The 21,341-nt window shown below is 41.9% G+C and overlaps 1 protein-coding gene across 5 annotated transcripts in view; it reads left to right on the top strand.

The window, feature by feature from the left end:
• Positions 1-21,341, top strand: part of ltbp3 (latent transforming growth factor beta binding protein 3) — a 33,681-nt gene that overhangs the window by 8,396 nt on the left and 3,944 nt on the right. Inside the window, exons 2-26 of one of the 5 annotated variants that reach the window (XM_083986765.1) lie at positions 6,588-6,854; positions 6,965-7,131; positions 7,225-7,330; positions 9,312-9,398; positions 9,608-9,724; positions 9,865-10,020; positions 10,160-10,252; positions 10,606-10,619; positions 10,708-10,768; positions 11,066-11,143; positions 11,926-12,051; positions 13,232-13,363; positions 13,464-13,592; positions 13,764-13,883; positions 15,086-15,208; positions 15,311-15,433; positions 15,595-15,714; positions 16,087-16,215; positions 16,368-16,538; positions 16,832-16,912; positions 17,159-17,287; positions 17,414-17,551; positions 17,638-17,778; positions 20,881-20,928; positions 21,073-21,201. In XM_083986765.1, coding sequence (XP_083842891.1) covers positions 6,588-6,854; positions 6,965-7,131; positions 7,225-7,330; positions 9,312-9,398; positions 9,608-9,724; positions 9,865-10,020; positions 10,160-10,252; positions 10,606-10,619; positions 10,708-10,768; positions 11,066-11,143; positions 11,926-12,051; positions 13,232-13,363; positions 13,464-13,592; positions 13,764-13,883; positions 15,086-15,208; positions 15,311-15,433; positions 15,595-15,714; positions 16,087-16,215; positions 16,368-16,538; positions 16,832-16,912; positions 17,159-17,287; positions 17,414-17,551; positions 17,638-17,778; positions 20,881-20,928; positions 21,073-21,201 — 2,985 coding nt within the window. Of the gene's footprint in view, positions 1-6,587; positions 6,855-6,964; positions 7,132-7,224; positions 7,331-9,311; positions 9,399-9,607; positions 9,725-9,864; positions 10,021-10,159; positions 10,253-10,605; positions 10,620-10,707; positions 10,769-11,065; positions 11,144-11,922; positions 12,052-13,231; positions 13,364-13,463; positions 13,593-13,763; positions 13,884-15,085; positions 15,209-15,310; positions 15,434-15,594; positions 15,715-16,086; positions 16,216-16,367; positions 16,539-16,831; positions 16,913-17,158; positions 17,288-17,413; positions 17,552-17,637; positions 17,779-20,880; positions 20,929-21,072; positions 21,202-21,341 lie in introns of all 5 variants that reach the window. The other 4 variants (XM_083986764.1, XM_083986767.1, XM_083986766.1 and 1 more) reach the window with 4 other exon arrangements.

Genomic DNA, 21,341 nt, shown 5'->3' with positions numbered 1-21,341 from the left:
TCAAACAACTGTGTGATGTGACAGGGCCACTCATAATGCTGAAACCAGTGGAAATAAACACCTGACTGGTTTGTTTTCCCAGAGTTCTGGTCACATATAGTGACACAGTGAGTATCTGTATACAACAGACGCGCTCAGAAAAGCTGAGTTTATTTTACATTTCCACCAAAAAAGGGCAAAAGGTATATATCAACAGGTGGATAAAACTCAATAATTAGCACATGACATCTTGTTTGATTTATCTAATGTTTACTGTGACTTTCTAGAGTATCCCCTAACAACCTCGTGTTGACAAAAGATGCTTGATATGACGTCAATGATTGATAATGTACACACGGAACAATTACTATGTTTACTCGAGCAAGAAAATATGTTGGCGTGAATATATTTGGAAACTTTCTAAATTTAATCTGACATCATGATATAGTGCAGACATTGTGTTTGTTACAAGTCTGAATCTGCATCATGTATCACAGTCACTAGACTCCACTAGTGCAAACATGAGTCGTAGCGGTATCGAAATGCCTCGTCAACAAGATCATGTATCAGACCTGAAGACCAGGGGAATGATCGCATGTTGGCCCCAAAATGTTACTGAACCCATTGTTATATCTCTGACTGGGTCGGGTCCGACTGGGACTGAATCGTATAATGAAAGTGACTCAGTGAGCGTCATCATCACCACTGATTTGGGTGTCTGAATCTCGCAGTCTGGGCTCATATCTATTTTTTGCCAACACATGAGTGTGTTTCAAAGAACGGCACGAATCAGGCCATTGTGTGGACTGCACGTTGAGAGATGATGTCTGCAAGCAGCTCTGGGTTCAGTGAGCTGAGGAGCGTTTCTACTGTGGTTTGTGGGGCTGTAATTTGTTGTTTTTGTGCTGGGAGGGTGCGGCTGCGGCTGAAAGGACGCCGTGGAGGGAGGGGGCTGTCGATGCGTCATCTCCAGACAGACAGCAGTGAGTGGGTGGGTGGTCACAGGCCACTCAGAGGGCAACTTTTTCTTTCTTTCTTTCTTTCTTTCTTTCTTTCTTTCTTTCTTTCTTTCTTTCTTTCTTTCTTTCTTTCTTTCTTTCTGTCGTTCTTTCTGTCTTTCTTTTCTTTGTAACAACATTTTTCTGTTAGCTGTTAGTAGTTATTGTCAGCTTGCAAAAAAAGAAAGAAAAGACAGACTCTATGGTATAATTTTCCCGTTGACAGTTATTACCCATAATTTCCTAAAAATATGTAACATGCTGTCTTTTGAACTGTGTCCTGTTACTTACACTAGGTGTGCTTATTTAGTCTTTGGGGAATGTACAGTATGTTTTTCCTTAAAGAAAAAAAAAGTGTCTGGGAATCGCAGTAATCCCACTGAATCGTCACACTTTCTGCTCTCTGGATTTTACATCTCTCCTCCGCTCTGCTTCTTTCTGCTTTATTCTCTCACTCTCCCAGATATATGATCTCTTCCTTCTACCATCTCATGCTGCGAGGAGATCTGTCTTTCTCCTCTGTGGGTGAATCATGACATGATGAAGAAGGAGCTCTCACTCATATGTCACTTGAAACACTCGGACGAGAAGTGCTCGAAGACAAAGACTTTGTTCCCTTCCTCCTTCTTTCTCTCTTTTGTCGGTTCGCTCCGCTCTTCTACTTGGAGTGAGCGCCGCATGGGAAAATTATATGCCTCCAGACTGTCTTGGAACGTACCTGCAAGCTGACGTTCAATATTAAATTAGGTTTCAAAGGCATGACAGCAAAGGATATAGTCGACTTTGAATGTTTTCTTAGCTTAACTGAGGCCATATATGGGAAAACTGCAGCTATATATTTAAAGGCAACACAGAGTGTCTTCTTTCAAATAGTTATAAAGTGATCAAATTACCATTTTATGCCACAAATGAGAGATTGAGATTTTCTTAAACGGGGCCATGTGGAAAATGAGCTTCATGATATCATAAGTGCTTCACATGCACAAGCCCCAGCCTCCACTGTTCAGCCTGTTGTTCATGCCTCACATTCACTCAGACCACCAAATAACTCTTAGGTGCATCTGATTTTTAATAACACACCACCTCTCGTCTCAGGAATGTGTTAGATGCGTAAAGGCGAAGGTGTGGTTCAAAACAGAGGCTGGCTGCCTCTGCAACGCTGAGTCGATGAGTGATTTTTGAATCATAAATTCAGCTATTGAACTTTGAGGCAAAGAAAATCCACTGGAAAGTAAAAATCCTTATGATCTCAGCTGTAAAGCTTTATGCTCTTTTCGGTATGTAATGTGGTGCGGTCACCTAACCACAGCGGCTCTCCAGGAGACAGTACAACCTCCAGTTAATAACTCTCTCACATACACACACACACACCCATTCACAAACTAGATCTGCAGAAATCATTAGCCCATGCATTGCCAGTATGGCTTCAGCTTAACTGATGGAGGTGGATGTGAAGGAGGAGTCACTGTATGTTATTGCAGTGCACACATTACAGTATTCAGCCCCCTGGAGCTCAGAAGACAAACAGGAATGAGATGGATAATTTAAACAGAGTCCGTGTAATCGGACATGAAGCGCATTAATGACAACTGTTGTTGTTCCTACAGTGTTATTGATTAAAATTGCAAAGAAAACATCATTGCAGTTTTTAAAAAAGTGGTTTCAGCCTTAATTCTGTTTGAAAAAAAAGAAAAAAAAAGACTGGTTAGGTTTGGGACATTGTTTTATTTTTCCATTCAGCCAGACAGACTAATGGATGTTTCTAATAGCTCTGTGCAAAGCTTGAATCTATGCCCAACAAGCACAACAGGCGAGGAAAGACACAACTTTCATCATCTGGAAGCTTTTATTTTTGTTCCTGAGTATCTTGAATAGTCCTCTATAAATTAAATGAGTTATTGTTTGAATGTATTAATATAGCAAACTAATTATGTTGTAAATTGAATTGCATATAGAAACAAACATTTAGGAAAGAATATAATAAATGAAATACAGTACAAGAAAAGTCCAACAGGAAAAGATGAGGGGAATTAGATCATCTACAATAACAAGGTTTGTTTCTATAATAAATATACATCAAAACATCCTATTAACTGTTGAAGTCTACAGTTTCCCCTCATGTTGCTCCCATAATGAAATTAGATGTTTTATAAATAATGTTACATAACTTCCAAAAGGCAGGCATCTGACAGACTTTCAGAGTTGTATTTCCCAACATGTGCCTGGATGTGCTGTTGAGGCCAAAAACATGTCCCACATAAAGCAAAAACACAATACAAATGTCTGTCCAACATAAAAATCCCCCGAAGTCGAGCTCCCTTTCATAGAAAGACTATTTACTTTTCTTTTCTTGTCACATGTGAAATGGATAAAACAGCGATTTTCCTAAATGTCAAACAAATGCACTTGATTTAAAAGAAAATCAGATTTATTGTTTCCATGGAACTCTTATCATTGCATGTGAGATGTATCTGTCTTATAAGTGTGATTGTGATTGCACTAACCTGTGTGTGGTGCTATATGGTCGAGTTAAAATAACATCATCTTAATTTCATTATAACAGTGGGTGTTACCTCACATTAAACTCAGTGTGCTCCAGCCTCCAGGTGAGCGAAACATTTACTAAATAGGAGAAAGAGAGAGCGACATCTCCTCTCCCTTTCCCCCTCCTACCTGTAATCAGTAGAGTAGTCGAACACTTAGTAGTAAAAGCTCAAACTACAGTGTTTTTGTAATAGAAATCACTCCTCCCTGAGGCTGCCTTCAGATAATTACAGTCAAAGTGATATAATTTTAGTCTAGACAATGCCTGTACAAACTCTGCGCCTGAACGTCTTCATGGAAGCTCTTTGATCAGATTGTACTTGGCTCTGTGTGTTGTGTGGCACCACACTGGGCTTCTTCTGACATCAAAAGGTTTCATTCACACGACGACCCCCGCCCTTGTTCCCACCCAAGAAACATAAGCCAAATGTGTAATATGATTTCTCCCTGAAGCTTTTGTGTTCATGAGTTACACCAGTGTTGAACTGACCCTGACTGCGCCGCGCTCTCAGTCAGACACCTTCCCAGCCAGACGAGGCCTCGGCCCAGACTTTTCCCTCCATCGTCTTTCCAGCAGCCTCTGTGGGTTTAGATTGTGTAATCACGCTTGGAAAAGAGCTTCTTTTCCTGTCTTTCTCGGGTCTGCAGTCCCAGTCTTCAACCCCCGCATCTTTCCCAGTTTCCTCTCTTTTCTAAATCCAGTTACCGAGACAAAATCTGAACTGTGGAAAAACTCCCTTATGTCAGAGAAAGTCGAACAAAGTTGAGTCGTCAGTCCTCAGTCTGTGCTGCTCGCCTACTATTTCCTGAGTCGTCCAATCCAGCCTGATTGCAAGTGCGAGTGGTTATAGACCACGGTCACACGGTGGTCGACAGTGGGAGACAGCCTCTTTAGTATCCATCAAGTTTAGATTTAGATATTTTTGTACCCCACTAGTTTGCTTTTTTATTGAAGTCCTTTAATTTTTCTGCCTGACTTTCACTCTTTGAGGATGTCCCTGCTGTGTTGAAAGTGATCTAGTCTCCTAATTACGCCGCAACCCAGACTCCCTGGCTGTCCGCTCCTAATTACTTCCATGTGTGCACACTTGGCTCAGCAGCAGAAAGAGGCCTCCTCTCCTCTCCTCTCCTCTCCTCTCCTCTCCTCTCCTCTCCTCTCCTCTCCTCTCCTCTCCTCTCCTCTCCTCTCCTCTCCTCTCCTCTCCTCTCCTCTCCTCTCCTCTCCTCTCCTCTCCTCCTTCTCTACTCTCCTCTCCTCCTTCTCTACTCCTTCTCTACTCCCCTCTCCTCCTTCTCTACTCCCCTCTCCTCCTTCTCTACTCTCCTCTCCTCCTTTGTTTCTTCTCCCGAGTGTGTTTGTCTGAAAAGTTCTCAATGAATATCTAGTGGTCAGCGTCATTGTTTTGGTAGCTCCAAATAGCAGCAAGATCAACCAAAAGTGTCCAGACCTAAAAACAGCCATCATCATGATAGTGAGCTGCACAGAGAGCTTGTGTGTTTACTGGTCAGGGCAGTTTGTGACGAGCTGTAGTGGAAAATACCAAATTTACCAGGAGGGGGGAAAAACACTGTGCTTTCTCCCTTAAACCAGCCTCGGTTTTGCAGTCATAGTATCTGACACAGTAATGAGAGAAGCAGAAGTGGTAATTCAGTGAATAGAAACCGACGCATACAATTTGACTATTTATGTCTTCATGATGCTATAGCGCTGGACTTTACTGCTACGTTAGGACGCAGAGTTGATGCAAGAGGGATGATGGATGTGAAGGAAAGTGTAGCAAGGAGGAAGAACACCTGCTATATATTATTTGAGATTGAAAAATGTCCTTAGTCCACAGCATTATTACAGAAGGAAACCTCTGGATATTTATGTGAGAAGCTGGACTGAGGAGAAACTTTTTTTTATTATGATTTCACAGTTTTGGGAAATTAGCTCTGTCTATTTTTGTTGGAGCATCAGACAAGAAAATACTGGTACATACCATTCTCTCATGTGTCTATTAAAGATCAGGCCAGCACATGCTTAGCTTAGCCCAAATACTGGAATGAGGAAACGGCTAGCTTCACTTTGTCAAATTGGTAACCAAATCTGCCTAATCAACACGTTACACCTCTGTTTGTCTAATCCATGTAGAATGGTAATTTTGCCATTTTAGATGGGTTGCCTGGAAACTATTCCGACCTAAATAGTTCTTTAATTAGATATTTAGTGATCAATAAAAGGTTCTTCTTTTTGTATGGCTGTTTGTAATGTTATTTAGGGCCATAGCCTTTTCTAGAGTTTCACTCCTTTCATTAAATGAGCATGGTTTTTGTAGAAATGTGACACTAAAGCTCAAGGCTGCTGTCTGTTTATTTGTCTGTTTATTTATCCACCGTTCCTTCATTAACTGTCTTAGCGCTGCTGCATTACTGTTGGGTTTCAGTTTTCTCTCCCTGGATTCATCACTTACTTGCGGTTTTTCCTCTGCTCTCTCGCTTTCTTTTTCCTCTGATTGTTCTATTGTGGGAATTTCAAAACCAACTGGACTTAAAATAAACACAATGGGAGACCCAATAAAACCGCGCCGAACACTGTATACGCCATGAACCTCCCTCCAGCCAGCGAGCTTTCCCATAGACCTGAAGATCTTTCCCATATGTCAGAATGGAGCTGTTAAACACATCAGTGGCATTACCTGCCTCTCTGCTCAGACACTGCTGCCGACTGGCTGCAGGGACCTGTTAGTCCGTCAAGCTGGTGTGACTTTTACAGTGGTACAGTTCACAGTGAATATTTTACGTGGCCCTGCTCATGCTACAAACCGTTGTGACCGTCTGCCATGTTGGTGTTATGCACGACGAAGTCATCAGGCTGTTCACATGACCATATCAACCTCAGTCTGCCTCTGAATAAATGAATCTCAATCAGCATTATCATCATCATCTGACTATGTGATTATATTCTTGTGTCGCTCACGTTTATAAGTTTTTTCCCCATCCTTCTCATCTATGAACTGTTGACCTCGGCTTGTCTCCTCCTGACAGCTCTCTCCTCTCTCTCTCTCTCTCTCTCTCTCTCTACAGTTGTGTGTCCCTTGACGTGTATGAATGGAGGAGTATGCAGCTCGAGGAAGCACTGCCTCTGCCCGCCGGGCTTCACCGGTCGCCTCTGCCAGTTTCCACTCCAGCAGACACAGCAAGCACAGGCGGCGCGAGGCAACAAGCAGCCCGTCTACCCAGTATCTTTGAAGCCAGACATCCACAAACTAGTGGAGCAGTCAGTAATAGGGCGTACCCAGATGACGCAAACGACGTCAGTCTTCACCCTTCCGGGGCACCACTCATCTGAAGGTAGCTCAGCTTTGTTTCAGCATCTCGCAGCAGTAGGTCGGTTTTCAGTAATGGTGGAAATGTGTTGAATAACGTTCCTCCGATTTCTACTCTTTTTTTCTCAATTTCAGTGCAGATTAATGTGCGTGTGCACCACACACCGGACACCTCCGTAGTCATTCAACCTCTCGACCAATCAGACGTCAAGCCTCCTCACAAGACGGGGAGTCAGCGCATGATCCCCACGCGGCACAAACCGAAGGGGCGCTGCTTCCAGGAGACGACGCCCAAACAAGCTGTGAGTTACGGCGCACGCTTATGTGTTGACGTTGAACCTGTCGTCTCCTTTTATGTTGTTACAGTAACTCCTCTCTGTCTCCTCTGGCCTCAGTGCAACAGCACCCCACTTCCTGTTCTGACCAATCAGGAGGATTGTTGTGGCAGTGTGGGGAATTCATGGGGACAAAACAAGTGTTATCAGTGCCCCAAACTACCAAGTGAGTGACGAAGCACCTAAAGCACCTTTAATTGTTCATTATTTAATTTTCAAGTATTTTCAAGCTCTAAACCACTCCAGCTCAGCTTTATTTTCAGAAATGAAACTACAAAAAATTGTTTTTCTCACAATAACCTTTAGAGTTTCATCCCATCTTCATCTTGTGTGTTCTCGGGAACAAATTATGGTTTATCGTGCCAAAAATGTCAGGCATTCCCAGCAATTTATACCTCCAACCTTATGAAATTACGGCCCTGGATTAAAACAATCACTTCCATACCTCTTTAAAAATGCTTGAATGTGTACATGAAAGTTAGTGGCGAGGTGGGGCAGGGAGTGTGTCAAACGCTGGGGAAGGAAAAGAAAAACGGAAGAAATTACAGGAATTGCACACACAGACAGTGAGACAGAAAAAGAGAATGTGGAAAATAACCCTCTACTTAAGCATGTTCCTATGGGCCTGCCCAGTGCAGGACTGTCATCACATTGCTGAAGATTGAATTTCAAGAAAATGTTGGCTACTCACGTTTTTCCACTCTGCTATTATTCCGCCGCTCAGTTCTGACTCGGACAATGCAGCCTTTGACAAAAAAAAAAAACAACCTAATACTGTGCGTCTGGTTGGTCTTTAGATAACTGGATTTCTGCCCAGAGTGCTGCCTGTTTTTGTTACGTTCATATCCATTTATAGGGTCCTCTTTTTTTAATGAAAACGGCTGGAGTAAGCGGTGCTCCTTTTTTCATTGAACTTTCTTACTGTTTGTGTGAGTGCTGTCTTCCCACAGCTCTCTAATAAAACTGCCTTACACGTTTTTTACTCCCTCATGGAAAATTGGACATTCTTCTGTGTTCGAGATTCAAGGCTCCTTTAGGGGGGGAGAAAAATGGCATGAGCGAAAACCTCATGGAAGACTTTTCCAGTCTGGTCTCTGACAGGCTTTGTCTCATCATAGCCCATAAAAATAACTGTCAGTAGAAAAAAAAAGGTGTTAAAGGACTTAACAAACAAGTTATTACACATAAACTAATGAGTGTTAGCGAAGCAGGTAGGTGAGCTTTTTCTGGGTTGCGTTTCTTTTTTTTTTTTTTTGCTAAACTAAGCTAACCTCCAGCTGGCTGTGGCTTACATTGAACACAAAGGGTTATAAATCTTGTCATCTAACTCTAGCAGCAAGAAAATAAATGTAGTTTATTTCTCAAAATGTCAAATCTCTGCTTGTCAGATTTGGCTACAGTAGCTAAACACTCCCATACTGTAACAGCATCATTGCCAAACATATGGTGCTGCCTTTGTATTATGACGATATGTAATAAAACCGAATGTGTTGCTTTTAGATTATTACTAATATAAATGATAAAGCAATTGTTTGCCATATTTACTTCTACTTCTTCTACAGTCTGGTTATATCAGTTTTAGAAACATTTGTGGGTTTTGATTTTAACTTTTATTTGTTGTTGTTTTTTTAATTACCTTAACCATACCTGTAAATCTCTTGCTCCACACTTCTTTATCTGAGTCTCAGCAGTTCAACAAATAACTATATATATAACCATCTATCCAGCCACTAAAGCCCCATAAAGTTTTTTTTTTTTTTTTTTTCATTTTTGTTGCTGTGAGTATAAATGGGGAGTAGCTTTCACTGTGTCAGGGTTTGGTTGTACACATTAGGCACCTCTGTTTTGCAAGTCGTTTTGCAGAGGATTGAGGAAAACATAGTGTGTGTGCTTAAAGACAAGTTTCCTGATATTGTTTTTATTGATATATTATTAATCACTTTATACAGACTGGCTGATTTAAGCCACTTTGCTATTATTGAATTACTGAGGAGGGGTTTTACAGTTTTATTTTGGTTTGTATCATCCAATATAAAGTACGGATCTCTCTCTGTAGCTGCAGCTCTTCTCTCGTCATTAACAGTATTTCACTTGTGCTTTTGTCACATCCTTCCCTCCGTGCTTCACCACGTCTTCTCCTCCCTCAGATGCGTCAGTCAAACAGACCATTGTGGAAGACTACGGCTCCACCTGTCCACAAGGCTATAAAAGATTCAACAGCACTCACTGTCAAGGTAACACAGGCAGGATGTAGCTCGTAACTAGAACAGAATTACAGCTAGAAGTGAAGTTTGGGGTTTGTTTCCATCTTCTATGAGTCTTTTTCTATTTACTTGTGTAATAAAACTGCCTCATCACATGCTTTCTGACCAGATATCATCCTTGACAGTATATCAAAAACAACCCTTGTATTTTTTTTTTACCCCACCTCTCGACCTTGAAGATATCAATGAGTGCTCCATGCAAGGCGTCTGCCAGAACGGAGACTGTCTGAACACACTGGGCAGCTTCAAATGCTCTTGTAAGCCGGGTACGTTGCTGGACAGGAATCGATGCGTTGGTGAGTTAGCGCCCTTTCTTGTTTTTCTCTCTGCTTGAGTGTTCACTTGAACGACATTAAACATTTGTTTGAAAATGGGATTCCCATGTTCTGTCAAAGCGGATCATTTCCACATGAAACTCTTTTGTCTCCTCTTTCAGAGTCTCCAGCCGAGCAGGGCCACTGCTTCCGCATGGTGTCCGAGGCCAGGGGCTGCGAACACGCGCTGCCGACCCTCCACACCCAGGAGGTGTGCTGCTGCACGGTGGGAAAAGCCTGGGGCCGTAACTGTGAAAGATGTCCTCAGGTGGGCACAGGTGAGTCGACGGAGAATCGGATGGTTACTTGCTGAGCTTTTAGCCGATAGGATATCCATAGTCGCAGTTCATCATATGTGAGCTGTCATGTTGTAAGGTGAAATAAGCAACATGTCTTCTTCCTCTGTGTGATTTTCAGTGGCCTTCAGTAAGATCTGCCCTGCTGGGAAAGGATACTTTCTCCAAAATATCAGAGAGACCGTCATCTTCCCCGGTAAACCCAACAAGGAAGGTGAGTAACAGCCGCTAAGAGACCTTTGTACGTTTGTATGTTCATGTACATCTGTAGAGCTAGACTGCAGCTCTGTATTACTACCTACTGTACTGTTGTAACATGTTATGTCAAAATCTCATTCAATTCATCTCAACGGGGGCGGGACTAGATAAGCTTTTGCTTCTCCCGCTTTCCCTTTCGGCCATGTGTATTGTATTATTTGAACTAAGATGTTGTGTGATGATGATGATGATCTAAATTGACATGACCAAAATAAACAAACAAACAAACAAACAAACAAACAAACAAATAAATAAATAAATACATTTGTGGTTGTAATAAAAATATCTTTGTCTTTTTTTTCCTTTCAGAGACAAAGCGGCCGGTAAGACAGTATTCCTGTTTCCAATGCCATAAAATAGGTGGTTTATTTAAAAAGTTGTTGTGAGATCTGATCGACTGTTGTCCATCAGGAAAGGCCACCAGAGACAACAACCCCTGTGCAGCCTCCCACCAGCAGTCTTCGTGTTCCTGGTAAACACACCTCCAATATAACCAGTCAGACAGATGTTTACTCCACAACTGCAGTGATAGAACATGTTGAGACGCAAGTGAAGATTTGTTTGCTACTGGTGCTTAATGTAATGTGTGTGTGTGTGTGTGTGTGTGTGTCTTGCTGCTATCTGCAACATGACTGATGCACAAGTGTAGAAAAAGGTTCTCCCACGTGTGGCGAAGACAAAAAAAAACAAAACACCAGGGCTAAAGTTCAACATGTCATATTCCCTCCTGAAGTCTGTCCACTTCATCTGTCTTCTGTTGGATCCACAGTTGCTAAACCCACCCCTCCGACAATCATCCGAATGACCCTCGGCAATGACCCCCTCGAAACACAGACTAAAGTCTTGCGTGAGTTCCCTGCAAACCTCAAACTGACTTAAACACCTATTCTGGTTCATGGTTCATGCACCGCTAAAAAAAAACCCTGGAAATTCAAGCTCTCCACATTCCCCAGTAAGAGAACATGTGTAGTGAGCTTTGGGTCCATCTCTCATGAATGACATGTTGACTTTCTCCAATTAATACTCTACACTGAGACAGTCCATAAAATAATAATCAAAATGGAAAGCAGATCTAAGGTCAGGTCAACACTAAGTTAATTCTCCTCAGACGCATGCTTCTTTAATGGTTAACTGACTCGTTTGGACACTTTGGATGTTGTGAGCAATCAGCCATGAAGCATGAACCAGTCCTAAGGCTATGTTCACATTGTGCAATAACTACATCATGTCCTGCTGGTATTTAAAAGTAGGGTATGTGTTAAGTGACTTCATTTCCATTAAAAAAGAAAAAAAAAACTGACCAGAATTACAAACCCAAACTGGTCTTTATTTGGGAGTGAAGTGAAGAATTGCTCTATTTTTTCTACTGTTACAGCGCTCTCAGTCTGTAACGCCTTGTGTGTTCATATGTCTGACTGACGCCTCTCATTGGCTTTCATATAAAGTTGAACAGTGTGAACATGGCCAAAGATAGAAGAACTTAGGTATAGCATGGATACCATAAGCTTGATATATATATATTTCTAATAATATAAATACACATATACATGTGTGTATCTATGTATTTATATGTATGCATGTATAAATATATATGATGCTGGTCCACTCTGTGTCCCCTCCTTGAAGCAGAGACAGATGAATGTAGGCTAAGCAGGAACATTTGTGGTCACGGAGAGTGTGAGATCAGCCTGAACGGCCACATCTGTCACTGTCACCCTGGCTACCATCTCAACCCGCAGAGGAACATCTGTGAGGGTAAGAGGCGATGGTAGAGACGGTGGATAGAGGAGGTGCAGGGATGGGACGGTGATTAATACCGATGAGAAATTTCTCATGAAGTTTCTTACGCATGTCTTTTCCCTGACAAACACGTGTCACTGATTCCAGGAAACTGTTGTGTTATATTGTTGGTATCCCACAAGTCTTTACCTCTCGTAGACAGATGAGAAATTAAAAGGCAGGTACAGGCCTACAGATGTTTTTATGCCTCAGCACCAGGTTGACCACATGTACGCCATATGTTCTCACAGACACAATAGCTTTAACAGAGCTAATTTAAATTTGACACAAACATTCACGAGGTCTCACTACTGTAGGTCACTGTGATCTCAAACACATGATTTGGGCCTTTTTAAACTCAACAGTTTCACAACACCTCATGGGGATCCCTTCAAATTCCATATAAATATCCACTTCGACTCAAGGTTGAACTGATTAAAGGTCAAGGTCCCTGTGACCTCAGAAACTATTTATAGCCATTACTCAATTATGACAAAATATCACACAAGCGTTTGATATTTATACGACACTGTAGTCTGTATGTAATGTAGTCTGAAACTAGTCTGCGTTGCAGAGGCATACGATAGTTCCTAAATTGAGTGGTTCTTATTAAACTCTATTAATATTTGGCTTTAATAAACATGTGTGCTCATCATGTGGACTGCTATTCAGCCTGACATAATGATGGGATATGAGGGAGCTGTTTTGGTTTGAGAAAATATTTTGGCTCAGAGACCACAAATTTCTATCCTGTGTTTTAAGAGCTTGACCTACATTAGGATATCATGTCTTTTAAAGTCCCACAATTTTAAGCGGTGCGGTACTGCTTTTAGAAACTTTACTTTATTTGCATCATTTACATATTTGCGACATGTTTTATTAAAATAAGATGTGTAAGAAGAGCAGCTATAAGATAGATGTCTACTGAAGCTGTTAACCTTTCTGCATCTGGTAGTGAGTTAGAGGCTGTTGAACTAATACATGACTGTCGCTAAAGGAATGATGTTGAGTGATGACAACTACTTCCTGGAATCAGAGCAATGTTTCCTCTGAGCTCTGTGCCTCTCTCTTGACTCTCTGTAATATTCAACACTGTTTGCATCATGTTGCATCACATGTAATTCTATCTTTCTTAATTGTCGCTCCTCTTGTCCAGATGACAATGAATGTGAGTCAGAGCCGTGCGGCCACGGCAGAGGCCTTTGCGTCAACGTAGAAGGAAGCTACAAATGCCACTGTCGTCAGGGCTATAAACACATGGTGCAGCATGGGAGACTTAAGTGCGTAGGTGAGTTAGGCTGAGTGACCTTTGTGCTAAAATGTTATTTTATTGTTATTCGCCCTCATTTCTCAGATCTTGCGCTGATGTTATCCCCTCTGTTTTGCAGATGTGAACGAATGCTCTAAGCAAGACATCTGTGGTGTTGGAGGCCAGTGCATAAACCTGCCCGGTTCTTATAAATGTGAATGTCACATCGGGTTTAGGAGCAAGTCTCACCGTCATCCAGTCTGTGAAGGTACAAAGACACTGATTATTATGACATTATGGACATTATGGCCGCTGACTGTCCACTGACAAACACTTATTATATGTGTGCTGTTGCAATACGCTTGTGTCTGTTCTCTGCATGTGTTTACTGAATACTTGTGGAGATCCAAACACAGGTATGCGTTCTCCTTCATTGCAGACATAAATGAGTGTTTGAGCCCTGACACCTGTCCCAATGAGCAGTGTGAGAACACACCAGGCTCCTATGAGTGTGTCCCTTGCTTGCCTGGTCATGAGGCCCGTGCTGGCACCTGCTCTGGTGAGTGTGACTCTGCTCCTGCAGCCAGATTCAGCACTTATTAATGGTCAGTGTGCTCCTGAGGGGAGCAAAGGGAGTTTATAGTTCATGTTAATTCAGTCATGTGCTCAGTGTTTAATGAATATATATGCTTTTGCATCAGGACAATCAATTTGCAGCAACTTCAGCGGGCTAATCAAAATAAATATTGCATATACTGTATGTTTGCACATAACTGAATAATTTTTCAATATAGTAGTAGTATCTGTGCAAATTCTCATTTGTCCAGGTCAAAGGCATCTCTAGGCAGTTGAATCAAGTCAACTGGACTTAGTTTTTGTCTTTTTCATCTCTTATCCAAGTGGCTTCAGGATGGATATGGATGAAGCCACTTGGATAAGGGGCGAAATGTCTTCAAGAAGTCCAGTTGACTTGATTCAATGGGCTCTATGCACAGCTCCACTACTTCCCGAACTTAATGCTGCTCATTTGTTTCCTGTCACATTATTGGACAAACTGATTAATCCAGGTGTGTCCGACCATTGTGACTACTCAGACACACCTGGATTAATCAGTTTGTCCAATGATGTAAGACAGGAATCAAAGGAGCAGCATTAAGTTCAGGAAGTAGTGGAGCTGTGCATAGAGCCCATTGCCTAGAGATATAGTAGTAGTTTCTTTCGGTCATATGCACATCAAACAATCACAGTAAAACAATCATCATCAATCTTCCTTCCAGACTATATTCAATCAAACCACAATCAAAGAGTCCATACTAATGGCATACGCCGAAAAGGAATAGGCTGAAGCTGAATTGAGCGTATACATGCCTACCCTTAAATCCTACTCATGTACAGTATTAAGCTTTGACTATTCATATTTCAATGATGCCAAGAAAACAAAAAACAAGAAAGATACCAAACTGCTTATCAAAGTCAAAACATAAATATCATAATAACCCCATAATCCCTCAATCTTTTTTATTTATTTATCTAAAAAAAAAAAAATCTAATCCTTCAAACAATTTGTCATCCACTCATTCAGTGTTTACAGATATTTGGGAAATTTCTCATTTATTTCATATGAATAAATCATATGAAATATGTTTGTATCACTATTGACCAACTCAATAATTATACAGTGATTTCAATATTGTGAATCTGTGGTGTGATGATAATAGTGATAATACTAATGATAAATCGTCCTCCTCTGTGTTTCATCAGACATTGACGAGTGTCAGAAACCTGGCATCTGTCCTAACGGCCGCTGTGAGAACCTCCTTGGTACCTACCGCTGCCTGTGCAACGAGGGTTTCCTTCCATCTGCAGACAGCAAGGGGTGCAGTGGTGAGTAATGTGTGTCTAACCTTTAGATAAGGACTCACTGAAGAAGTGGTGTTCAGCTGGTTCACACAGGTTGTGTTTTTCCTCTCTCTCTCTCTCAAACAGACATTGATGAGTGTGAGGATGTCAGGCTGTGTGCTTATGGCCTCTGCATCAATACAGAAGGCTCCTTCCAGTGTCAGTGCTACCCGGGATACCAGCGCACACAGGAAGGCAGCCACTGTGAAGGCATGAATTATTCAGCAAACCACGGTGCAATTATTTAGCACCTTATTATTGCTTATTATTGTCACTTGATAAGCCAGTCAAAGTAAGGCGTGACAGCATTCACTATGGCTTTCACAGCTCTACATTATTGCATTGCTTTTTTTTTATACCCTTCCCTTCAGATATCAACGAGTGTGAGAGGCCATCAAACTGTCAGAGGGGCCACTGTATCAACAGCATGGGCTCGTACCACTGCAAGTGTCAGAAAGGCTACGTTCTGATTGGAGGCAGGAGATGCCAAGGTCAGTCTCTTCAAACCTTAAAGGTCAGACCACTATCAGAAAACAAGGTGCTGTGTGTCTTTGCTTTTTTTATAGAATCTATATTTTCATACAGATTCAGTTTTTTATATTTTCAACATCTTTCTGGGGTTCTCAGGATAAATACTCACTCAACACTGATAGGTTTAATCTAGACACCTTGCAGAGATACTGTAGGTCTTTGCATTCTGGGATTTAAAATAAAAAGCAATGTACAATACAGTGGACAAACTACACTATTGCTTTTTCAATTACCAAATGTGAGAAAAAAAATAAGTTGTTGCGAAAAATTGTATTGTATGCACCTCAGATGTTGTTTGGATTGAAACGAAGCCTGTGTGATTCTCCTTTCAGACGTAGATGAATGCACTGTTGACAGAAATCTCTGCCAGCCCTACGGCTCCTGTGAGAACAGACCGGGCTCGTACGTGTGTTCCTGCAATCATGGTTACGTCCTCTCGGAGGACAAACACAGCTGCGAGGGTAAGACTGCTTTACTCTAGACCCACATTCATCCCACAGCCCATAAAAACCAACAATTAAAATCATAAATGATCACATAATTTATTCTATGTTGATTTAGAGCAGTAAATCAAAAATGGTGAGCCCATTTCATCTGATCTATAATCCTGCAGCAGTTCGAGTGATAACGGATGAGAAGAAGGAGTGCTACCTGAACCTCGACGACACCGTGTTCTGTGACAGCGTCCTGGCCACCAACGTCACCAAGCAGGAGTGTTGCTGCTCCATTGGCGTGGGGTGGGGAGACCACTGCGAGATTTATCCTTGTCCCGTCTCCCACACAGGTACAGCTCCCACAATGCATTGTACTGTGCACATATACAAGTAAACTCTCATTAAGTTCATAAATCAGTTTACCGGTTGTCCTATAGCTTGTTGAATATGTCGTCTGTTAAGGAGCTGGAATGACTGTTGCTCATTTTGACATTAGGATCGCAAACTTCAACGAATTGAATTTGTGTTGTGTAGAGTTCATCAGTGCTAAATGCATGCAAGCTTAAATATAAAATATTACTGTAGTCATGAACAGTTTCTAAATCTTATGTGTCATTTATTAAACTCCTCCTTCTTCACGCAGCTGAGTACAGCTTCCTGTGTCCAAATGGCCCAGGTCTCTATTATGAAGAAAGCATCCAGTACAGCCTTCCTGCCTTCCATGGTACATTTTACACATCACAATGATACAGATATTCTTATATTTTTATGATAACATTGAAATGATCACAGTAGCACCTGATTTAAAAACATGTTTACTTTTCCCTGTCCCTTTACTCTTTGCTTTCAGCTGCTTTTGTTTACTGTTGCAGTGACTCATGAGTTTGGTTAAACCATCTCTTACCATAATTAACCCCTGCACCCTCATCAGCTGTTACTGAGAACAGGTTTATTCCTCCCTCCCCTGCAGACATCGACGAGTGTGCCTTGTTTGCTGATGAAATCTGCAAGAAGGGTCACTGTGAGAACACGCTGCCGGGCTACGAGTGCTACTGTCAACAGGGTTTCTACTACGACTCCAACCTTCTCGAGTGCATCGGTAAGGGGATTCCATACACAACATAAAATACCACCTCAGAGGTTTCCCCCCAAAAAATTTAATTCAATAAAATCCGCTTTGTGACAGATTCATGTTGCTCTTTATGTATGTCTGTTTTCCCTCCAGATGTGAACGAATGCCACGAGGAGTCTCTGTGTACTAACGGTCAGTGCGTTAACACTGAGGGCTCCTTCTACTGTAACTGTAAACCCCCCTTGACTCTGGGCTCCAACAAGAAGATGTGTGTGATGGCCACAGTGGCAGGTGAGTAAACCCCTCCCGTTCATCTACGTAGGTGCTGGATGAGTTCATCTCAGCGTTGATCCCTTAATGACCTCTATGTTGTACAGATGTGAATGAGTGTGAGGACCCGGCCAACTGTAAGAACGGGCATTGTGTGGACACCCCAGGGTCGTATTACTGCTTCTGCCCCCCACCCTGGACCCTGGCCACTGACCGTAACAGTTGTGTGACTCCTGAGGAACAAGCTGGTGAGTGCAGAGACAAGTGAAACAAAATAAATCATAGTGTTATTGTGGTGTACTGTATGTAACACACAAAAGTGATTTCAGCACCAAAGAAGGTGAGTGAATCTACTAACCAACATGTTGATGACACAGATGAAATATTTTGACCATGAACACGCTGAATCAATTCACACACTTCACTTGGCTGAAGACGATCTTTTTATTTTTACCAACATTCATCAGGTGGTACTGTACATCACAGAGGAACAACCATGAAAGTATCTCGTACACTTTTAACTGCTGGAGAGAGTATTATGGTCTTCCTGAGATAAACCACACAAATCGCTCATAGCCACACACAAGGAATTAATATTTACATTTCTGTAAACCAGTTTTTAACTTGAATTTATGTTAAAGATCGTAAATAGACAAAAGTAAACATTTAAAATGCACAGACTGTAGAATAACACATATGAACATGTCTTGTTTGGTAATGAAGTTCAGTTCGCACATTTGTCGTAGCTTGATGAAACATTTAGGATCACTGGAATGAAACAGATGTTACTTATACTCTGAGTGGCTGAGAAATTATTAAGACTTTGCTGCCTGACTTGCTTGGTGCATTCATTTTGAACAGTTGACCCTGATTGGCAGGGGTTTACTTTGTTCTCAGTTATAAATAAAGCTTTTTATGATAGCGGTTCGAAAGCTGAGTGCAGCTAGATGCAATTTTGTAACAAAGTTTCGGCTCTGGTTCTGTTATGAGCATTATTTGTGGCTATAAGTGGCTTTTTGTTCGGTTGATAGTGGATCAATAGACTGCCCTGTTTGTTATGGTGTGGTCTTTGCTAAAGTTGCTACAACTAGAGAAGCTAGCGGTTAGCAGACTTCATCTCTTGAGGGGGGGTCTAACTCGGTGTTACTCGGTGTTGGACCATGGGTTAAACTTACGCCGAAATACCCCTTTAAACGTCACAACAGCATCAGACTCTCCCTTCATGTGTGGATGTGTATGTATGGAGTGTGGATCGGCCTGCAGAACACCTGCTGTCCTCCTGCTCCATGATGGATGGTACCTTGACAGGTGTGATATAGAGGAACAGTGCAGCCTCCTGAATCCATGTGGTGAGTTGTTGTTGGCCAAACGCCACGCTGGATCAAAGTAGGAGTAGTTTTTGTCGTTGCTTTATGAAAAAAAAAAAAGTCAGCTGGTCACCATGTAATGCTTTGACCTAATCACTCAGTCACTCAGTCAGGGTGAAGAACTCTGTGTTAGACTTGGACTGAACATTTTCCTCGTCATGGCCAGATGTTGCAGACATGTATTTAAATCTGACTGGACACAAGGCGCCTGCAGTGGTGACGTAGAATGACTCTCAGGTGGATACATTATGAACGTAGTTTGTATGAAGTGCTGTATGGTGAACTTGTATTTACTTGTCAGCTCTTTAGTTTGTCATAGTTATGGGCGCAGATGATTATTTATAATTTGTTTGTTTTTTATAGTCAAGTGTTTGCTAAAGAAGTTTGTATCTGAGTCTGGAAGAGTTTTGGACAGGAATCAGTACCTTGTGGTTCTGTGCCTCAAAAGATCTAGAAGGATCTTATTCCAGGTGCAGAGGTGCAACAGCTCAGAGTGGTTTTGACAGTGGTGGCTGCTTAGGGATATTTACTGTGTTACTGGGCTGCATCCTTCAAAACCCTCATTTGAAGACCAATGATGCCACAGGGACACAACAGAGCTGTCCCATTTTGAAGGCACCCAACCTGTGTGAAGATTCATGGTGCACCTGTGATACATTCTAAGGCAGCACCTAAAAAATATAAGAATATGTTGTACTGTTTGATAAATAACAGCCACTAGGGATAAATGAGAAATCCTCAGTAGACCTGGCAGTTTCATTTTGGTTCAGCAGACTATAATAACCGCTGTTTAAATTCAGATCCTTAAGGGTTTCTGAGATGTAAAACACAGAAGTAAAATACCGAGACAGGATACAAGATCATTTCTAGTCTTTATGTATGGTTTGGACACAGTCAAAATTGTGTTTCTCCACTGGGTGGTTGCAGCAGGGACCTCCATATCGAACTGCTGCTGCACCTTGTCTGATCGACTTAATGCAGTCTGAGCTCTTGGAAATCTGAAATGGAAAAGATGCAAATGGGGAAAAGCTGTTGGACAAGATCTCTCGTCTGACCTGTTAGTTGGGGATAATTCCTGGGTTCTAGAGAATGCAAAGTACGAATGTCTCTGGTCTCGCTGCTGCCACAGCAACCAGGACAAGGATAAATGATGAGAAAATTGAAGGGTGGATGGACACTGATGAGCGTAAAACCAGATTACTGCCACATGCTTTGTCCATTAACCTGTCAATGTGAGAAAGGGTTCGGGGATGACTGTACGCTCCAAGTGGATTACAAGCTTCAGGGACTGAATGAATGTGAATATGGCTTCTTTCCTGTACCGGCCTCGGGCTCTGTCTGGGTTTGGAACAGCTGGATATACAGAAAGAGTTGGAAAACCCAGAGATCCAAGAAAATACAAAACCAAGCTCAAAGCTAAGAAGTAAAGACAGAAACCTAGAGCAGCAAAGCTGAGGCACCGTCCCGTATCAGTCTGTTGAATTTCACTCCACCACACAGATCTAATCTTTACCCAAAGAATCCACCAGCTGCTTAATGTCACAGCCCACAGCAGCCTACATGGGATTATCATTCATTTTCTCTGCAAACTGCCTGCAAACATCTTGACAGTAAAGATTCCTTCAGTTGATGTGCTGCTGCAACCAAGCTTCCTGTTTTGCCCTGCGGCCTTTTTCTTTTTTTTGCATGAAGCGCAGCCTGGTTGCATGTTAACTAGAGACCAGCTGCGGTGCGATGCATGACTTAAGCTCCGTGTCTCGATAGTTTTTACAGTTTGAACGAAAACAAGTTGCATGCAACAGTTGTGGTAGAAGCCTAAACAGAAAGCAAATGGGATATAAAGGTGATGGACACAATAACAGTAACCACTGTACATTATTATCCAAGAAAATACAATATCAATGTAATAAATGCTGCATCTTAAAAGTTTTTGTTGATGTTGTGTCAGAGTGGTGTTAATTCAGCTTTCTGCTACTTTTTAAGGACACAGCCTCAACAATTACCACAGAGTTGATAACACACAGTCACAAGGGGAGTATTTATTTCACGACTATTGTATTGAACATGAATGAATTTGTAGAAAGCGTTTTTGTTACTGTGTCCACCACCTGTCAAGAAGAGCTGGCCCCAAGCAGATGTTCATACTGTAACCAGTGTCTGTGGTGCCCTTTGCAGATGTGAATGAGTGCCAGGACCCCTCGTACTGTAAGAATGGGAGGTGTGAGAACACGCCCGGCTCCTTTCACTGTTTTTGCGACCCTCCCCTCACCTTCAGTGCAGCGCTCAAACAGTGCGTCTATGACGGTGGGTAAAAGAAGCGTCGGCTCACCTGAGCCTGACCAAACCAAATGAGTTCTGGCTTACCTCCACATCTGCCACTCATGTTGCTCCTTTTTGTAATTCCTCCCAGTTTTATGTCCCATCTGGCCTGTACTGGCTTTTTG

The sequence above is a fragment of the Trachurus trachurus genome, assembly GCF_905171665.1.
Source record: "Trachurus trachurus genome assembly, chromosome: 14".
Taxonomy (NCBI): Eukaryota; Metazoa; Chordata; class Actinopteri; order Carangiformes; family Carangidae; genus Trachurus; species Trachurus trachurus.
The sequence above is the reverse complement of the archived record's forward strand: the minus strand, read 5'-3'. Positions and strand labels throughout refer to the sequence as shown.